The sequence below is a fragment of the Epinephelus lanceolatus genome, chromosome 7 (assembly GCF_041903045.1).
Source record: "Epinephelus lanceolatus isolate andai-2023 chromosome 7, ASM4190304v1, whole genome shotgun sequence".
In the NCBI taxonomy this organism is placed as follows: domain Eukaryota; kingdom Metazoa; phylum Chordata; class Actinopteri; order Perciformes; family Serranidae; genus Epinephelus; species Epinephelus lanceolatus.
The window spans coordinates 24,807,102-24,827,242 of record NC_135740.1 but is presented as its reverse complement, the minus strand read 5'-3'; the positions used below and the strand labels follow the sequence as shown (position 1 = coordinate 24,827,242).

The 20,141-nt window shown below is 41.8% G+C and overlaps 1 protein-coding gene across 1 annotated transcript in view; it reads left to right on the top strand.

Moving 5' to 3' along the window:
- dock2 (dedicator of cytokinesis 2) overlaps positions 1-20,141 on the top strand; it is a 149,706-nt gene that overhangs the window by 17,855 nt on the left and 111,710 nt on the right. The window contains exons 16-22 of the mRNA XM_033633098.2: positions 75-178; positions 2,497-2,695; positions 5,604-5,701; positions 5,797-5,886; positions 6,157-6,257; positions 9,632-9,766; positions 19,544-19,652. Of these exons, the coding sequence (XP_033488989.1) occupies positions 75-178; positions 2,497-2,695; positions 5,604-5,701; positions 5,797-5,886; positions 6,157-6,257; positions 9,632-9,766; positions 19,544-19,652 (836 nt within the window). The remainder of the gene's footprint in view (positions 1-74; positions 179-2,496; positions 2,696-5,603; positions 5,702-5,796; positions 5,887-6,156; positions 6,258-9,631; positions 9,767-19,543; positions 19,653-20,141) is intronic.

The window sequence follows — 20,141 nt, the reverse complement described above, 5'->3', positions numbered from 1 at the left end:
CCTTTCTGTTCCCCTGACGTGTCTTACCTGATCCTCCCTCCTTCTGTTTATGAATCCGTCTACTTCGTCTCCAGCCAAGGACAAGAGTGAGAAGAACTTTGCCATGGCCTTTGTGCGTCTGATGAAGGATGACGGCACAGTTCTGCAAGATGGACTGCATGACCTCGTCGTCTTCAAGGTCAGAACCAGAAGCAGAACTTTTTCAGAAAGAAAACAGATCAAGTCATGAAAGGGTTCAGTGTCGTCATCAAAGAAAAACAAATCAAATAAGATGTAAAAGAGACCAATTTCAGCTCACTAAAAAAACCCTGACTCATTTATTGTCACCTGAATACCCTCCTCCTTGACCAAAGCATTTAGACTTTTACAGATGCTAAAGCTCCCCCGGGAGTAATAAATGACATAGTGAGCCTTTTATGATGAGAAAGGGTCCCAGCTCATAACTTTTGTTGGACCAAACAGTCTTGGATTAAACAGCCAGACCACAATAAGTCTGAAATCTGAAAAGCAGTATGTCAAATCAAAGTAAACTCTCACCAACTGGTGGTTAAACCTGCAGTTGTAGTTTTTCTCAAAGTAACTTTGTGTCATATTTGCTGAAACTATCACCATATCCACATAGTAGTACATGAGACAGCTAATTTGTGAAAAAAAATCACACTCCTCCTCCTCCTCTTCCTCCTCCTCTTCCTCATAGTGTTTCTAATGGCATTTGCTAGAATCTGCCACAGCTAAAGGAAGCAATCATAGCTGAGGAGTCTCTAACGCAAACATGTCAGTCACTGCTTGTAAACTGCGGTCAAACTGTCAAACTAGGCAGTGGTGGTCAAATATGAATCAAGATTATGTCACTGCATTGCCTATTTCTCACCTCACATGTTTTCAGAAACATATTTTAGTGTACTGTTTCGCTGTAAAATGAGAAACTTTGCTCCAGCTGGTGGGTGGTGCTTCATTTTGGCTGTACTGTTTTCAACATGGCGGCCAGGTCACAAACTTTCTCATTCTACAGCTAAACAGTACACTAAAAAATGTTTCTGAAAAAGTTTCAGACAATACAAAAGCAACACAGATACAAAATCACTTAACAGTTTGACTGTAGTTCACGAGATGTGATTGACATGACTGACAGCTTCGTTAGAGACTCCTCGGCTCTGATTGGTTGTTTTCATTCAGTGCGGTGGATTTTTGCAAATGCCATTAAAAGCACCACGAGGAGGCAGAGGAGCATAATTTGTTCACATTCTGTCTCATGTATTACTGTATGGATGTAGTGACAGTTTCAGCAAATATGACAAGAAGCTATTTATCTTAAAGATACCAGCTACAGCTTTTATAACACGACTGGTTTGCAGAATTCTTTTGACACATCATTCATGATCAGACCTGAAAGAATGCAGAAGATTATTCTGACTGTGCCAAAGCTCAATGCCATTCCTCACATAATTATGGAGGGCTTTATTTGGATATAGTAGTGAAAAATGAGTGGTAGACTTTACAAATCACTGAAGCCTTTTAGGTTATTTGTCTAAAACATGGCATAAAAGGTCAGATTAACTGTCGGTCTGACATATACTGTGCATGCTGTAACAGTTGTGCTCAGTTGCAGCCATCATCAAGGCACACCTAAACATATAGTGAGTCTGGACGGGAGATTATGGCCGCCCAGGTTGAGTGAAACCCAAATAGATTTCCTGCCAAATGAGCCAAAGCTAAGATTGAATCCCCCTATTGATTAAATGCCAAACGCAATGAAGATTAATTACTCGTGATTCACTCAAAGACCAAATGGATGGTCCCTACGTGCCCTCTTTCTCGATTATCTCTCGTTATCCCTGCATTCCTCTCGATCTCTGTGCCACTCATGGCTTCAATCTCTTACTCCCTGCTTTTCCACCCACTCACTCATTATTACTTATTGGTTTGGCATTAAAGAGGGCAGAGTTGAGGTTTGAAGCCCAAATTAATCAGTGACCTGAAGATGGTAGATTGATGTGTGGCGAAAATGCAAGTACGATCACATCATTAAACAAGCAAATAATATAGAAAATCAATATTCTAACATGATCTGTCTTTCTCTTTCTCTTCTTTCCATTGTGGTCACTCTAAGTTTTCAGCTGCCACCAAGTTTTTATTTTTCTAACCTGTCCTGGCCCCAGTGTTTCCAAAGCTATGAGTTCACAAACTGAAGTTGAGTTAGGTCGAGGTAGATGAGGCAAAGTGATCACAAGGGATTACTGCTGTGGAATTGGTGGCTTCAGTCATTGTTTTTCCTTCAGGACTGGCCTGATAAATCACTGCAAGTGTAACAAACCCCAGTGACTTCTACTCCCGTATTTACATCAAGACATTTTGACTAAGCACGGGAAATATGATTCATCTCTCAATGCTGCTGGGACAGCCACCAAACATCTGTGCCATCATTAACAAGTTGTAGCATTGCTGGTGTGTCAACATTACTGGGTTAGACATGACTCCCCCACATTGTCCTCTCAGGGTGACAGCAAGCGCATGGAAGATGTGAACTCCTACCTGTCGCTGCCCTCATCCCGCAACCAGCAGGGTGACCTCCACAAGGGGACAGGCCTGAGCCGCAGCTCCAGCAACGTGTCAGGAAGTGGAGGTCTGTCAGTCAGCTCTAGAGACAGCTTCTGCATCTCCACCCTGGTCTGCTCCACCAAGCTCACCCAGAACGGTAGGTGCATGTGTGTCTTTGTTTGTGTGTGTGTGTGTGTGTGTGTGTGTGTGTGTGTGTGTGTGGGGCAGGTGATGCAATGTTCAGATCGCCCCTTTGTGACATTGTGTTGACATTAAGCCATTCTGCAGACTTGGCAGGGCAAAACATTTTCATTCAAAAAATACACACGCACCCTCAGGTTGAAGAAAGGTTAGGGTAGAAATTATTAGGAGGAGGGTGTTTGAAATTAAACCTGACATGTCAAAAATATTAATTAACATCTTCTTTCAACAGAGTAATAAGGCCAGGCCAAGACAATGAATCATCTGTTGACTGTGAAAGTGGTAGAGGACAAATCCACTGCTTGGAAGGTCTCTTTCAATATACAATGTGTAGTTTTATGCCACTAGGGGTCTCTCAATCAAAACATAAACAAAAGATGGAGCAATGCCATCATTGCAGTCAGTTTCTCCTGGTAAAGATTCCTTCAGCATGTATTGTTCAGGAGGTTCAGGAATTTACAGCAGAGGTCTCTTCCTATCCAAAAGAACCAGACCAGGCGATTAAGACAGTTGAAAACACTGAATAAAGTAGTTTCAATTTATAAGTAACTGTTTGGCTTGTCGTGAAGGGGCTGTTAGACTGGCTGCTGCTAATGTGTGCTCACCTATTTTCTCTAATAACTTAATATCCAGACGTTCAGGAGGTTTTTACCAGGAGCCGTATTATCCTCAAATGTCTCCTCCTCTTCAAAACCAGCATACCCTGTGATTTAAAGCAGTAAAAACACTAAATAAAGCAGTTTCACGTTTGGTTCACCAGGGGCTGAAACTGAGCTGCTGCTTACCTTTGCTCAGCTTGTTTCTCTGATAACTTTAGATGTGAACGTCTCATGACTAAAATCCTTCATCAAGTTAAAACATATAGTTAAAAACTGTGGCTTAAACTGGATAGTAAGTCAGTTTATCACAGCTTCTGGCAGACAACTATGCTGACACATGTGCAAAGGGGATATGACACCACTGACAGGCGACGGTGACCAAATGACACAAACTGAATCCTTGATTAAACTTTCAGGTTTCTCTGGGTTCGAACTGTTTTAATACAGAGCAGTTACATATTATATCTTTAAGTCCTAAAACACTACTGGTCTAGTGTGCTTGCCATCTTGTCTTGGGCTAAATGGCTGGGAATTCAGATTTCTTGTGAGAAAACTCATAAAACTAGTAGTAAATGACAGGTAACCTGCAACCCTCCCTGACCTCATTACGCTAAATGTTATTTTCAGGTTTAGGGCTAAAAGTTGAATCAAGATGACAGTAGCTAAAGGGTGAGGTGAGGGTTAGGGTGAAGTAGACGTCCAGCCAATTAACTGAGAGTCAACAGCATGTTAATTAGGTTAATGGTGCCGGAACTACAAGTGTGTGTGTCTTTGTAATGGTCATGGGATAGTAAGCACAGGATAGGGGGAACTGTACATGGGTTCGATTAGTGAGGAGTGTCGTCATTTTGTCCTGCACTCTCTGGCAGGCAGCCACATAACCACACACAAATACACGCACACACACAGAAGCGCACACCTAAATCCACAAATGCATGTGTGCACGCACATTCCAGACAGTGAGGTGCATCAGGCACAGGTGCAGTGCAACAGCTGCTACTGAGGAAGCCAGTCCATCACTATAATGAACATTATCCTGCAGTATTAATCACCTGTACCACACACACACACACACACACACACACACACACACACACACAGACACAGACACAGACTTCCAGGCATGTATGCACACAGTGTTGTTTGGGGCCACCCACCAGATGTGCGGCTTGGCTTGGTGAGTCAGAAATTATTGGACAGGAAAAGCGGTGAGCTTCAAGCGGGCAGTCCTACAGAGACATGGAAATCTGCCCCATGTCAAACTGTAGCAGAATTAATGACAGCAACTGTGGATTTGAATGTTCAGCTTAAAGTCTCACTAAAAAAGAGGAACAGGGACTGTCCACATGACAAATCATCACTTGACAAATTGCTGCTTTGGTGTTGCTGATCAGTCAGAGATGAATTTGGAAAACACAGACCCGAGTGTAGTATTGTTAGTAGGGCTGCAGCTAACAATTCCTTTCATCATAGATTCATCTATTGCTCTTTTTTTACTTGATTCAACCAGTTGTTTAGTACACAGTAACCACTTTTATTTGTATATGTTATGCACTCAATAGATACATTTCTCTCAGATTTTGGGTAAAATTTTGTTAAAATCCATGTATGACCACCTCTCCTGTTCCAAGATAATCCATCCACCTGACAGGTGTGGCATATCGAGATGCTGATTAAAAGGCATGAGCACTACACAGGTGTGCCTCGGGAGTGAAAACAAAATTGTTGTGTTTAAATTTTTCTCCAGTGTAATCTATCTATCCATCCATATAGATGTATAATAATATACTATAAATACAAAACCCCAAAGTGTGAGATTTACTCAGTTATCTTACATTAATAGGAAACAGAGAAAGGCAGTAAACCGCTGATTATGACATTGTTGCCAATTTATTTTCTGTCGCGTAAACGATAAACTGACTTATTGTTTCAGCTCTAATTTCAATGCAGTGTATCAGCTCATTAACTCAAACTCCTTATCTTCTTTTGCATTATATTAAAAAGTGCCAAGTCACTGAAAGGTAAATTCAGAGTAACAGCTTATATGTATTCTGCACCACAGTCAAGGAGACATGTAACACAGAAGGAGACACACGCTGTCAAATGTTCAAGGACAGAAAGTGAAAAATTATACAATACAATATAGAGAATGACATTTTTTCAACCAATACATTTCCATTGCAATAGCTTTGATCCACTCTTAAGTCAGACAGCTGGTTGTAAGACAGCTGAGCAGAAAGTGTGCTGTGTGTCTCTCCTCTCCAGTGGGCCTGCTGGGGCTGCTCAAGTGGAGGACTCGACCTGAGCTCCTCAAAGAAAACCTGGAAAAACTCAAAATCATTGATGGAGAGGAGGTGGTCAAGGTCAGTGGTGTGAATACGAGTGTGTCCTTGCATAAGTGTGCAGACCGGCATATGTGCGCTCTCAACGGGCCTCTCCATTGTCTGTGTGTGTGTAGTTCCTGCAGGACACTCTGGATGCCTTGTTCAACATCATGATGGAACACTCCCAAACTGACGACTACGACATCCTCGTGTTTGACGCCTTGGTGAGTGTGTGGTGTGTGTGTTTATCCTCCGGTAATGTTGTGTGTCTAAGTCTGTGTGTGCAGTTTGTCAACAGATGCAGCCGATTTGGTGACAGGCTGTCTCTTTGTGTATCCAGTCTGACATCTTTGCATCTACTCATCCATCTTTTTCCAAATAAACATGTCTATCAGATGATTGTACATAACTTTTTATCTGCCCAGTAAATGTCTCCTGCAGTGTAAACATGTAACCCTCTCTCTGTCTCTCTGCTTCCCCCTCCTGTCTGCCAGATATACATCATAGGTCTAATCGCTGACAGAAAGTTCCAGCACTTCAACACAGTGTTGGAGGCCTACATCAAGCAGCATTTCAGCGCTACGCTGGCCTACAAGTAGGTCACTTCCTCCCACTTCCTCTCATCTCATTCTGTTACATTTTGTACACGCTCCCTGAATGACAGGAGGCACTGATCTCATCTACATGTATGTTTTGCACCAGATTTGAATGAATATGACATACAAGATTTTACACCATTTTTCACACTTATAAGCCAACTTTTTTTTAAATTTTTTTACCTGGACCATATTTCCCCATTTTCTTGTATCTAAGTGACTAATAGAGACAACAAGTTTTCAAAGTGGTCCAGTATTGGGAGAGACAGAGGTGAAACAGGCCGCAATGTAACCAGTTGGGGCATTTGTGCACCGTCAATTTATGACCTCTAAAAGTGCTTGTTTTTTTTATCACTGACAGGCTCAGATTATTATTCTTAGTGTCTGACAACATTATGGAAAGGATCCCCACAAAGATAGTCTTTTTTGTTTAAACAGAAACAGCCAAACCAACCAGGCTCCATGTAAAAAAACAGTAATTTTAAAGTGTATTGGGGCAGCCTATCTTCGCATCTAACTTGGTGAATTGAGGGTTTATTTTAACCAAACAAGAGTTGTTTATTGTTGGAACACTGGAAAGATGAGGCGAAATGTTTTTTTTGTGAGTTTTATTTTATGTCTGCCGACTTCAAATAACATGTGTTTAATTATGATAAAATTACTGTTTGTTTAAAAGGAGTTTGGTGGGTTTGGCGATGGCGAGTTCAAAGCTGTTTCGAGTTAACCAAAAAGGATCTTAATCTTTAACAAAAAGGTTTTTATCTCTGTAGGGATCCTTAACATAATGTTGTCAGACACTTATTAGAACAATGGTAAACAGACTGCACTTGTATAGAGCCTTTCCAGTCTTCTGACCACTCAAAGTGCTTTTACACAACGTCACATTTACCCATTCACACACATTCACACACTGGCTGAGGCTACCATACATGTCCCCACCTGCTACTCAGTAAGTATTCACACACACTCACACACACCAATAGAACAGCCATCAGGAGCAATTTGGGGTTCAGTATCTTGCCCAAGAATACGTCAACATGCAGACTAGAGGAGCCTGGGTCAAACCACCAATCTTCAGATTAGTGAATGACCCACTCTATCTCTGAGCCACAGGCGCCTCAGTCTGAGCAAGCACTTTTAATGGACATAATTCACGGTGCACAAATGTGAACGAGACAAAGATAGGTACCTTAAATTCATACCTTCAGCGGTCTGACTGAAAAAGACGCAACAAAGCAAAACATTGCAGACAAGCAATATATAATGTGCATGAAAGTAAAACACGGTAAGAGTTACGTAAATAATTAATAAGTACTCCAGAGAGCAAAAAGTTGAGTTGCAAATCAGTATGCTCATGCAACAACCTTGTTAATGCCTTCAGAAAGCGAAGTCATCTCCTTTTGAATCTGCCACAGGAGACTTTATTATCAATTAAACCCACCGAGCGCAACTGGCTATATTAGGTTTAAATCATTTTACCATGGGCGCCATAAAATTCCAGCTGACTATTTAATTTAGCTATGACCTTTAGGATTTGTAATGACAGTGTTAGACTTCATGTAAAAAAACAAACATACAAAAACAAATATAATACTGATTTTGTGTGAAAATGTAAGCACAGTATCAGCAGTTTTCTTGTTTGCATTTCAGTGAGATTAGATGATCTTTCCTGAGGCAGTTCTCCCACCTCTTGGGAATTATGAAATCTCTTAAATCTGATTAGATAATCTCAATGATGTGCTGTCATCAAGCCCAAAAAAACAGACTGTTGTGTGGTTCCTAGAAGGTGTCCTAGTTGGACAGAGCAGCTTAAAGCACCACACCAGCAACGCTTACATAGCATTAATGTGGGTTGTCCCCATCCGTGTCACAGACATAATCCTGTCAAGTATGCCATATTTCATGCCAGGGTTACACAAGTGTTAAACCTATTGTGGTAAATTGTCACCTGAAGATCTAATGTTCAGCGACTGAGTACTGCATTGTACCCAGCTGCCACTGGAGGTCAGTGTGTGTGCTGGCCTCTTGAGCACTTGACTGAACAGGATTAGAGTTTTAACCCTGCCTCTCTGTGGAGTAGGAGCTAAAGCACTCAGGCATGCACCCCAAACACTTCACTCTGCTTCTTACTCGCTGTTAATTCACTTCAATTGATTCAGTGGGCACTAGAGACAGCATTTGTTTGCACTGCCAAAGCTCCAGTTAGGAAATTAAAAGCAATTCTGACTCTTGCTGCTCTCTTCCCCCTTGAATCTTTTCTTGGTTTCCCCCAAATGCTTCTCCTCCTCTTTGGCTTTCTTTGCCCAATTGTCCCTGAAACTCTCCTCCTCTTTTAACTGCTTTTCTCTCTTCCTGTCTGTTCGTCATTTCATCTACTCATCTGTCTCTCCACCATCACTCCATCCCTCCCCCTGCCAGTGTGTTGGTGTTCACCCTCTTAAAGAGGGTCACTGCAGCTTAACGCCTGTCAGCCCAGAGGCTGTTATGTAAAACTCTCTAACTCCCTCTCACTACATTTTAAACTCCCTATCTCTTGCTCTTAAAAAAGAATAAATCCTCCCGTGCTTGCCTTTAAGCCATGCACCAAAACAAAACCAGGGGAGACTGAATGGTAATAACGCTGGTAATATTTTCAAGGCCACCCTGATGGCAGTGAGGCCAGATTAGAGTTCATTTTTTAAGGGGACTTTTATTGTTTAAGAGGATTGGGTAGTTTTAAACCAGTTAGTGGGTGATCCCCTGTTGCCCTTTCATGGAAATAGAGCTATCACAAAGCCAAAAGTCTCAACCCTCTTAAGTCCTACAGTATTGTTTTAAGTGTCATGAATATGCTAGTGGTGCGTGCCGTTGAGATGATGCAGTGGGAGATTGGGCAGAGAACTGCTGATAGGTCTTAAACTTAGACTGAACTATCGCCACCCACACCTCACTCCAACTGCTTTGACACAGTGGAATATTTATGTGTGTCTAAAGACGCCTGTGGGGTGTGCATGTGTTGGAGGATGATTTTTTTTTTTCACCATGCATCTGAGGGCAAATAGAAATGTCTGTGAGCTGTGTGAAAGGTACATCTGTTGAGGTGTGAAATACTATTTTGCCATTTTGCCATTTTTCCACCTCCACCTCGCTGCCAGTCTTCCTCTCTCTCGTTCTCTCACCCTCACTCTGTTGCACTCTGTCTTTCTGCTCTATGGAAGTGAGAAATGGAGTTGGTGATTAAATTTCCAACCTGTGGATTGTCAGAAAAGGAATGACAATCCTGACTGAATGATTTTGATTTTTTCCTTCCTTTTTTTCCTCTGTCCTGATTATGTTTCCTATTCTTCCTCTCTACCTGCTCTTTCTCATCTTTGTATTATATCATTCTCCCCAGAAAGCTGATGTCGGTGTTGAAGAGGTATCTGGATGTGTCCAGCCGGGGAGAACAGTGTGAGCCCATCCTTCGAACCCTCAAAGCCCTTGAGTACATCTTCAAGTTCATCGTTCGCTCACGCATGCTCTACTCCCAGTGAGTGTTTGTGCACTGATCATTATGATAATGACAACTAATTACTTTTTGGACTCACAATAATGCAAATACAGATTCTTGATCTCACACACACAGCCCAGTGACAAAGCAGGAGTAATCGTTTTTGACAGCTCTGTGAGAAAAGGCTGCTGATTACAGCACTAACGTTGCTAATAAGCATTGATGATGAAGTGCAGCGTCCGAATGAGAGCTAATGACAGGGCAGTGCTGCTGAACGGGCAGACGACAGAACACCAGACGAACAAAGTTCCTGGAGGAGAGACTTATGACACCCACTGTGCTGAGCCGAGAGCTGCACCGTACGATAAGTGTAAACACCATTTATAACTGCAGCACAAAAATTGATGCTGACAGATCAGATCCATGATCCACAGCAAGTATTATGTGCCTTGCCTATGGGTGACTTGAGTACCTGAGTGTGTGTGTGTGTGTGTGTGTGTGTGTGTGTGTAGATGTTTAGTATATAAATCACAATCGTGTGCATAATTGAGTGCTTGTTCACATAAGATTGCAAGGTTTATGTGTGAATTGTTATGAGTTGTGTGCCTCTGTCAAAAGTCAGGGTGTATATCCCAAGTTTTGTCACAATACGATATTGATTCTTTGGACAACGGTACGATATTTGCCAACATCACAAAGTCTGCCACAAAATGATTTTGATTTGATTTAATTCAGGGGTCTGCGATTGATATAAGACATTATCATATGTCCATTTAGTACACTCAGCTGTCTTACTCACAGCTGATTTAAGTTACCGCGTCTCCCAACACAACAGCTGGGTTATATTTCAGCCTGCATGCATGTTTTTTCAGCCAAATGCTTTTGAAACAGAGCAGCCAATGTTGCTATAGCAAGAAGTTAGCCGAGTGAGATGCTTGTTAAGAAGATGGATCGTTTGACCCCTCGTTAGAAGCAATGTATAGTGGTTGTATAGCTGAGTTTCAGTGGTGTCTGTACGTCTGTGTGTGTGTATGTGTTTGTCTTTTGAAGTCCACCGGTCAATGAGGTCTGTCTTTTTAATCTTCTAGAGGGCATCACGGACTTTGTTTGTTCGAAAATGGTGTGTTTGTTTATCGATGTGGTGGATGTGTTTGTTTATTCAGCGTGTGCGGATCTGTGTGGATGCATTAGTGTGGGTTCCCCAGTGGGTGAGTGAGAGTGTGTATGTGTGTGGGCATGTGTGTGTGTACAAAACATACATCTAAGTATGTCTGAGTGTTAGTCTTTGTGCATGTGCACCCCATTATATCTCCGCTGCTCCTGGACTGACTGAGCTCCAGTCACCAGACTCCCCTGGGTATCTCTGAACTGATAAATCTCCCACTCCGTCTCTCTTTCTCTCCTCCTCTATCTGTCATCCCCCAGCCGATGACTCCAACTTGCTCTGCATCTAAAGTTTTTGCAAAATATCTCCTCCTATAAGGCCTGGCCGTGCCAGCAAAGAATGAGGTATTCAAGGCAGCCGCTGGTGCTGTAGTTGCATCTGTAAGGCTCCATCATCATCACCATCAAGACTAGCAGTCATTAATAGTTAAAGAGGCGGCGCTGAAGATTTATTACCTTGTCAAATCAGCTTCGTGTTCATGCAAAGTCTATTAGGAGCATGTGATGTTTGCTTCAAAAATATGTAAGGCATGCTGCTGCACCAGATTTTGCTCTTTCCTTCACCTTCTTCCCGTCCTTCACGCCCTAAAGCTTCCACATTACTTCCCTGTAGTCTAGTTCATCAGTTGTATCTGTTTCTTTTTCCTTCCCCGGAGCACCTGCTATGTTCTATATTTCTCGACTGTCGTCCTCTTTCCCTCCATCCCTTCTTTCTTCTTTAAATCTCACCTCTCTTTACTTCATTCCTTTTCTTAATTTTTCCCCCACACATTTTCCTATGAGAGCACATTGCATTCATTATGTAAGTCAAAAAAAAGGATGTTATCTAAAATGATCTTTTCTCATTATTGTGATATAGATCTAAATATTATGAGATCACTTCTGTTTCCTGTGAGATCTCATAATATGATTATGTAATCTTTTCTTGTCATCACAGTATCTAGGATTTCTAAATTTGTTATCTTGCGAAAGAAGACGTAATCTCTGGTAACGATAATAATAAAAGCGTATCTTAAAATAATGGGAAACAGTTTATAGTAACATAGCATTCATCACACAGATAACTGCAATCACAGTGAGGCATTTGTTCCATCCATCAGGTACAGATATTTCAAACTTTACCGACCGAACAATATTTTAATGAATTCCATCTTTGCCAGAGCTTTACTGATTGCCCTGAGGGGTCCACAACGTTTGTTCAGTTGTCTGCTCGAATAAACTCTTAAACACTAATACAATTTAACAATACTCAAGGTAACTGTGTGACTCATTGCACCGCCCTTGCATTCATTAAAGTTTCAGTGATCAGTCTCAGAGGAGCAATGTCGTTTTTATTGTACTGTACTGATGCATCGCAGCCTTGTTGGTCACTGCACCAGTTATTAGCTCGCTCAAGCCCATGATGCTAAATATCTGCTTTTCAAATTTGAACAAACCTGCAAGAAACCTCTGGGTACTTTGTTAAATGCAACAACCTTCATAACCCATTGCTCCTGACTAGAGGCCTCATCACTCGATCAGTCAAGTTTATTCTGATAAGAAATGGTGATGTTGTAGATAGAACACATGTAGAACACATTATTTTAAAGCTATTCTGTGCTCTTCATGGTAGAACTATCCATACCCACATCAGCTCAAAATGAAGTTAGTTAAAAGGACTTTTGCAGAGGCAGGAGAAGTGGAGGTCAAATTCTGCTGTCCTCAGCATTATTAAAATGTGAATTGTAGATAGATTAAAGTCCAAGGAGGGCTGTCATTTCAGGTTAATTTTGCTTTTGATAGCCCGACACCCATTAACTGGTAACTAAGCGATTAATTTCTAAGAAAAAAAAGCAAAATGACGTGATATAAAAGAGGCTTTTCCTTTTAGTCCAGTATTGTATGATTCACTGAGCTTTAATGCCACATTTAAAAATGCTATTCATTTACATGTGGTGTAATTTTAATGTTTTGAGTAGTAAATGTCTTGCCTTTTTTTATTGGTTCTGCAGACAGATAGGCAGCTAGCTGCAGTAACTTGGAAACATAGCTCCCACTGCTCTCCCTCAGGCCCTCCATTAGCCTTGGCCACTCTTCACTGTGCATCACTCAGAACAGATGGGAGCTAATGTCAGTTAGCTGGGTTGCTCATTTGTGATGAGTACTGGTAACACTGTCCTGCAGGGGCGATTGCTCTGAGACAACAAGGGAGGCTGAACTTCCCCTAAAATTTCATAGAAGAAATGGTCAAATATGCACTATTGAATTTACATTAAAATAAGAATTTACATGGCATTAAATGTGCACTAGGAGGCGTTTCACATCATGACTATGATGTTCAAACGTCAGCTGTTTATCACCAGTTTTCAGAGTGACCTCCCCGTCATACATTCTTCTGTCAGCACGGTGGACGCGGAGCCTCCAAGCATTCCTATGAGACAGCGCTGAGCAGGTTTTTTCATGCAGCAAAGTGAGATGGTCATTGGATACGTGTGACAAAATCGTCACTTCCAGGGAGGCTCAGCTTCCCTGGGACCTAATGGAGCGGTAGGCAGGAGAGGACACTCGGTGTATGCATGATGATTGGAGGAATTGTGTAAAAGGCTGAACTCCTTTGTGATTGACAGTGGAAATACACAGCGGCATCGTCGAGTGGAGTCTTCTGACAGAGTGCCGTCCGGAATTCCTTATTTCCATAAGCGATATAGCTCATTGTCACCATTTGTACAGAACAGTTCAGGTGTTTAAACCCATCTGAAAATCTTTGAAGTGTGTTTTGCTGTGGTTCTGTGGCATGAGTGTGGTTGAAAAATGGCTTCAATTAAATATTCCTTTTTTAAGTTACTGCCTCGCTACAATATGCCAAATTTTGTGATGTAAACTTAAAGTGAGCTTCCCCTGTTTGAAACACCAGCAGCCGCCACTGCCGTCCTGGTATAGCAACTTTGGGACTACGTAGAGGCAAACCCTCTGGTCTCCCCCCAGGTATTCCAGTTGGGTAAGCAGTTTCATTTTGAGCCACAAAACTCCTTTGGCATTGTTAACTATGTCAGGTGTTACACCATCTGTGCTGACACTGGTAACGGTGCTAACAGAGCTAACAGTGATACAATAGTTAACAATGCGAAAGAAGGTTTGCAGCTCAAAGTTGACACTGTTCCTGCATCTTAACGCAGCTAGCTGTCTGTCTGTCTCCCACCAGATCTGGGTGGTGCGCAGTGTAGTAAACTGAAAAGTAGCAAGATTAAACTTTAGCTGGTCAAAAACACCCTCTGCAGTTAATCAGTTAATGTTTAACTGTTGACATCCCTAAGTCTGAGCTTTACAGTGATACATGACTTCATATTATTTTGTGTAGTTTAACTTCTTTTATACCGCCTGTATGAGTAAAATGGAAAAACAAGAACAAAATGAGTGACAGAAGAATAAGGAAAGGAGTGATAGCACATAGAAAGCTTCCATTGCTGGAATTCTTTCATGCATGTTCCAACACTTGGGACATAATCCTTTAAAAAAATCACCATGAGACATGGTCCCTCCAAATTGGCACCGCAGTATAATATTAGGGGTACTGGCTCATGGACTGCTACTTTATTGCAGCATTGAACATTTTCACTGATTGGTCCAGTGGGGATACTGCAATTATAAATCATAACAAGGTGACATTTGTGACTGATTTGGTAAGACAGGGATTGTATAATTCACAGGGGACATGTTTGCCTTGTTGTTCTCCTTTTTCCTTTGCCTTCTCTTATCCACAGCTACATGCAGCTGAGCCGTCCTCCTCCTGTACTTTCTCTCCCGTTCGCCCCGTTGTTCAGTTTTCCTCAGTGTCCCTCACTCATCTCTCTCTTCCCTGTTGATTCCTTGTCCTTCATCTGTCTCTCTCTCCTCTCCATCTGTCTCCAGTATTAGTTTGCTGAGCTAGTATGACGTATTTATGTTGTTGTGCTCATGTGAGGGTATTTAGGGCCTGTGTGTGTGTGTGTGTGTGTGTGTGTGTGTGTGTGTGTGTGTGTGTGGTGTAGATAAGTTGTAGCAACAGCCTATGGTTATGAAGTGATACCCTTCAGGCTTTAACATGCTATACTGTACAGAGTATAACTAATTTAGGGAAGTGTCTATGTGGCAGGAGTGCACAACCTGCAGTTATCACACCGACACTGACCCTGACACATCAGACATCATCTCTCTCCCTACACACACACACACAGAACACATACACAGAAACACACACATTCTTGCACAGACAGGGCCGGTGGATTAAGCAGGACAATGCGTCTGTAATCATAACTGTGCTCTGCAAAGAGCCCAGTTATAATACCTCTGTGTGTTACTGCCTAATCCCTCCCCCCACATGCTAAATTCGCTGTGTGCCACATGCTAATCCTTCCCTCCAGCACTCATAACTTCTTTTGTAATTAACAACTGCACAGCTCCGCTGAATCAGACAGAGATAGTAGACGGGAGAAGGAAAGGGGCGGAGAGATGGATGAGAGAAGTTTGCTAGGGGGTGGAGGAAGTTGAAGTGAAGGGATGGTAGAGGAATGTGTGGGTGTTTTTATGTGATGTGAATAGCAGCAACAAAGATAACCCAGTTTTTTTTTGTTAAGTCAGAGGAGGATTGTTATAATCACAGCAGTCAGCACTTACCAATGTTTAATTTTACCTTGTCATCACAATGCTGCATGGGTTTGCTGCATCACTATGATAGCATACAGTGCATTGAATAACAAGTGAGTACTGGGCAGGCGGTAACCTCAGGGACTGAAATATGAAGCCAATGTGGAAGTACTAAAAACTGCAGTTCCTCTAATGGCCACTTGAGGCTGGCTCCTGAAGCGAATCAATCACCATAGACCCCCATGTTAAACAGCCCAAATTTACAGCAGAGCTAAACACATAGTCTGGTACAAAAATGCTTTTGGTTTCTATTGCTAATTTCACCATTCATGACAACTGTATGGGGGGTGAATTTATATATCACTGATTTGAGTGACAGGCTGTCTGTGAGGCATCACTGCAATCTGTGAGTCATATCCACCCTCTCGTCCACATATGGTCACTTCTGGCCCAGAAAAACCAAGATGGAAACAGCTGAAGTGCCAAACTCAAGGCTTCAAAACGGTAGTCCACAAACCAATGAGTGACATCACGGTAGCTACGTCCATTATTTTATGCAGTCTGTGGAACTGGGTAGCTCTGTGCGTGACACTTTCAATGTCATGGTCTCACAGCTTCATATGTAAAATGTGCAATGTGTAATGCCTGGTCAAATGCTCTAAACAAATAGGGAGCAGCGTTTTACCTCCTCCCACCCCAGTATAGCTTTCCAAATTTCCAGTCTTGCCTCGCCAGGATTAGTAATGCAAAGAGGATATAATATGCAGGGTTCCCAGTCATGACATTTTGTTATTTGCAATGACATTAATTGTTACAGAAATCTTACATGGATAACCTTTCATGTAACGTAACATAACGGCGAATGTATTTTCTGTAGCTCTTGATGTAACATCTGCGTTGATGCGTGACAAATTTTTGTTTACCATCAAATAGTTCTGTAATTTCCCCCTCGCATTCCGTCTCTCCCTCCATGTATGGATTGTGTTTGAATAGAGTTTGAATCTGATATGTTTTAATAATGCTGGGCAAGTTAAGCCTAGTTCACATTACACGATTTTCACCCTGATTTTGCGTCGTGGAGACTATCATAATCTTTTGAGTGTTCATACATGGCGACGTGTTTTTCTGTCAGAGAGAGTCTCGCCAACTGCGTTACAACCTGTGTGTGCACACCACAAGATTTCTCCACCGAGCCCTCGCCGACAGAGCCCCAGATAATGTGGTGACGTCACCAAACTTTTAGACGACACATCATAAAGGCATGGATGTTCTTTATTACCCTATTATGTCCAAACATAACACGCTCCCTGTGACCTTGTGGACGCCGCCATTGTTGTTGTTGCTTGCCGGCCGGCTTGTCAGTGTTGCCAGCTCTTGGGAGAGAAACAAGCAACCAGAGCTATGGAAACAAGCCCAAAAGAAGCGACTATCATGCGTTTAAAATAACTTATTAGACAGATATATATATAAAGAAAGGTGACGTTTAGAGAGCAAGCCCAAATAAGCAACTTCACTTTAGAAACAAGCTCAAAGTCGCGGCTAATAAGCGGACCTGGCCAGTGGCAACCCTGCGGCTTGTCCTCCTCACATTTCTTCCATCCTCTTGCTTGCTGACGTGGGACGTATCCCGCCTTTTCTAGCATGCCAGATATCCAGTCCCAGTCACAGACGAGGGGGCGACTTGCTCGTAGGCTTGTTCACACATGAGGACTCGTCATGGCAGGCTATCTGCCGACTCACCTCCGACCCAAGGTGGGTCTCAAGATCCTCTGCGACGTGAAAATCGTGTAATGTGAACTAGGCTTTAGGCAAGAAAAATAATCCTGTGTGATTTAATATGTTTGCATACCTATGCCAGTTTTTTTAAATGGAGCAATTAACATGGGTATCCATAGGGTGTTCAGTTGTCACTTTGGTTTCATTTAAAAGTAGATCGTGGTACTTCCAAGGTACGGAGTATTCTTTTAAAAAAAAAAAAAAAAAAAAGAATGAACCGAATTGTTGGCTGTCACTCCCCGACTCCGGAAGCTTGGCTGTGCTGTGTCCACAGACCGCATATAATATATAACATTTTGAGTACACACTACAGTTCTATTTGTGTTGTGTTATTCATGAACAGTCCTGGAATTTTTTTATGGGTCTTTGAAAAGTCATAGAAAAGTTTTCATGGAAATTTTGTCCTGGAAAATGTGTGGGAACCCTGACTGTGCCAATAATAATAATAACTAACAGCAGGGTAAGAATTCACCAAACTGCTGCAACTTTAAGAGATGGTCAAAATAACAATGCTATCTTAAAATCCTCACATGTGGTGTTGGTCTATATTCATGTTATAGCTTTGTGTTGTTTTAGAAAGATCATAGTAGCCAGAAAACAGCCACATCAAAACCATATATCGACATTTGGAATGTTTTTTGGTACAGTTTGTGTCTTGTTGCACTAAAGATACCTGTCGCTGAAAAGCCAACGCTAGATGTTTCTTACCAGTCTAAAGGAAACGTTATGAGTTCAGCATCATATCTCATAGCTTTACTCTCCAGGAGCTCTCTAGTGGTGGAAAGCCACACCAATTTTTACTCTTGTTATCACCTTTTTCTTTGGCACTGAATGTTGTTTCTTGCTACAATGCCTCTAACTGGTGGCTGTACCTTCAATGCGAATGACAAGCCCTCGGGGCAGCTTGAATTCTTCGTCATCTCATGCTGGACTGAGAGCAGACTGGACGCTACAGTGACTCTGACCCCCCTCTTGAGGTACAACTGGTATTATAAGACAGAACAGAGCAGGGCTAGCTGGTCAGCATACTAAGTACAGTAGATATCTCTGTAACACAGTCTGTTGATGTCTTTGTGATAACGCCAGAGCTGTTGCTTTTACATGTTCTTTTGATAACAGCAGTTCCTTTTTTTAATGTTTTAAAACTAAAATTACAGCCATATCTACTGGTTAAATTCTAAAGCACCTTCATGCTGAATGCATTTTCTACCATAATACTGAAAGAAGAAGTGAGAAGCTGCAGCCAATTCAACTGATGCTTCATTTCCATAAAAACACAAGAATCTATGTGTAATTTCACTCGTTGCCAGATTACTCTGAGTTGGCGCAGACAAAGCCAGTGCTGGCTCGATGAAGATAACTTCAAAAACATTATCATTACCAACTTGGAATCATTCTACACTGTGATGAAAAACAACTACTGCGGAATAATTTACATCCCAGTGGAGTCCTTGGTTGTTTTATCAATAATAAAATGCTTAAAAGCCCAGAATAAATCTGTCTAGGGGATAGAAAAGGTAGGTTTTTGATATGAAGTCACAATAAAAGCAGGTTTTCAAGTAAAGAGGTGACTTACAGTACAGCAAATTATCATATATTATAATCATGTGTTATTCTACTAAATCCTCCCAGAAAACAAAGGATTACAAAGTAGTTTTAGCATAACAGGGATGAGTCAATACCTCATCCATAAGTACATGCTTCAGTAGAAGAAAAACAGGTTTCTGTGTAAGATAAAACACCAGTTCATAATGCACGATGATCCCTTGGGTTATGATCAACTAGATATAAAAATCATGTCATGAAGTCACACCTGGCCCAAGTGATGGAGGTATGAGCAAAGGCAGGAGGCAAGTACAAGACATACTTTGAACTAAACCCTCGTCCAACCTTGTATGTTCAGCTGAAACATTTTTATTATGTTATATTTCAGTTAATAAATGTACTGTTTTTTGCATAACCCTTGATAATCTTCCCATATTTCTGTTGCACTGAAACATTTAACTACGGCTCTTTCTGTCTACATTTACATCCAACTTGAGCTTCATGTCAGACAACCTTGTTTTGACACTCTGTCTCTCCACGCTCCACCTTCACTGATTATTTACCCCCTGTTGTTTTCTCTCATCTTTCAATTCGCTCCTCGGTCCTCCCCTCCATCTCCTTTGCTAATCACGTCATGTTTTCTGACGTTTGTTGCATGCTTGCCTCTTTCTCTGTTTTTTTCTGTTTTTCCTGTTGCGTTTCCATTAATTTTCCTCCCTGCCCTCCCAGGTTGTACGAGGGAAAAGAGCAGGCGGAGTTTGAGGAGTCGCTGAGGAGGCTTTTTGAGTCCATCAACAGCCTGATGAGAACAGACTACACCACCACTCTGCTGCTCAGGGTAATCATGCGTGCTCACGCTGCACACCATATTTCACCACCTAGCAGTCCTCTTTACATTCTTCTCGTCTTTATCCTCACTCTTTTTCACTCTTTCTTCTCATTTTTTTCCCTTTACTTTCACCTGTCTGACCCTGGCTGTGTTTCATTAGTTCTTCAACATGCCCTCGTTGACTTTTCTTCAGCACTTGCCCTTGGGGGGGAATTCCTGCCGCCATCATAAGTGTCGCTCCATTTGTTTGAAAAACTGAAGTGAACTTGTTGAGATCAACCCTGAGGGAGCAAAGTCAACATTGATGGTCACTCCAGAGGTGTATATCGCCCACATTGTATAGCAGTTATGTATTTGATGCAAGAAAATACATCCATGGTTTGATGGCAGTAATGTCCTTAAAACTCTGGTTGGGAGCAACAAGGACAAGGAGAAGATGAATAAATTGTAAAATAAAAATTAAATAAGTCCACTACCTGGCATTCTTTTCAGTTTCAC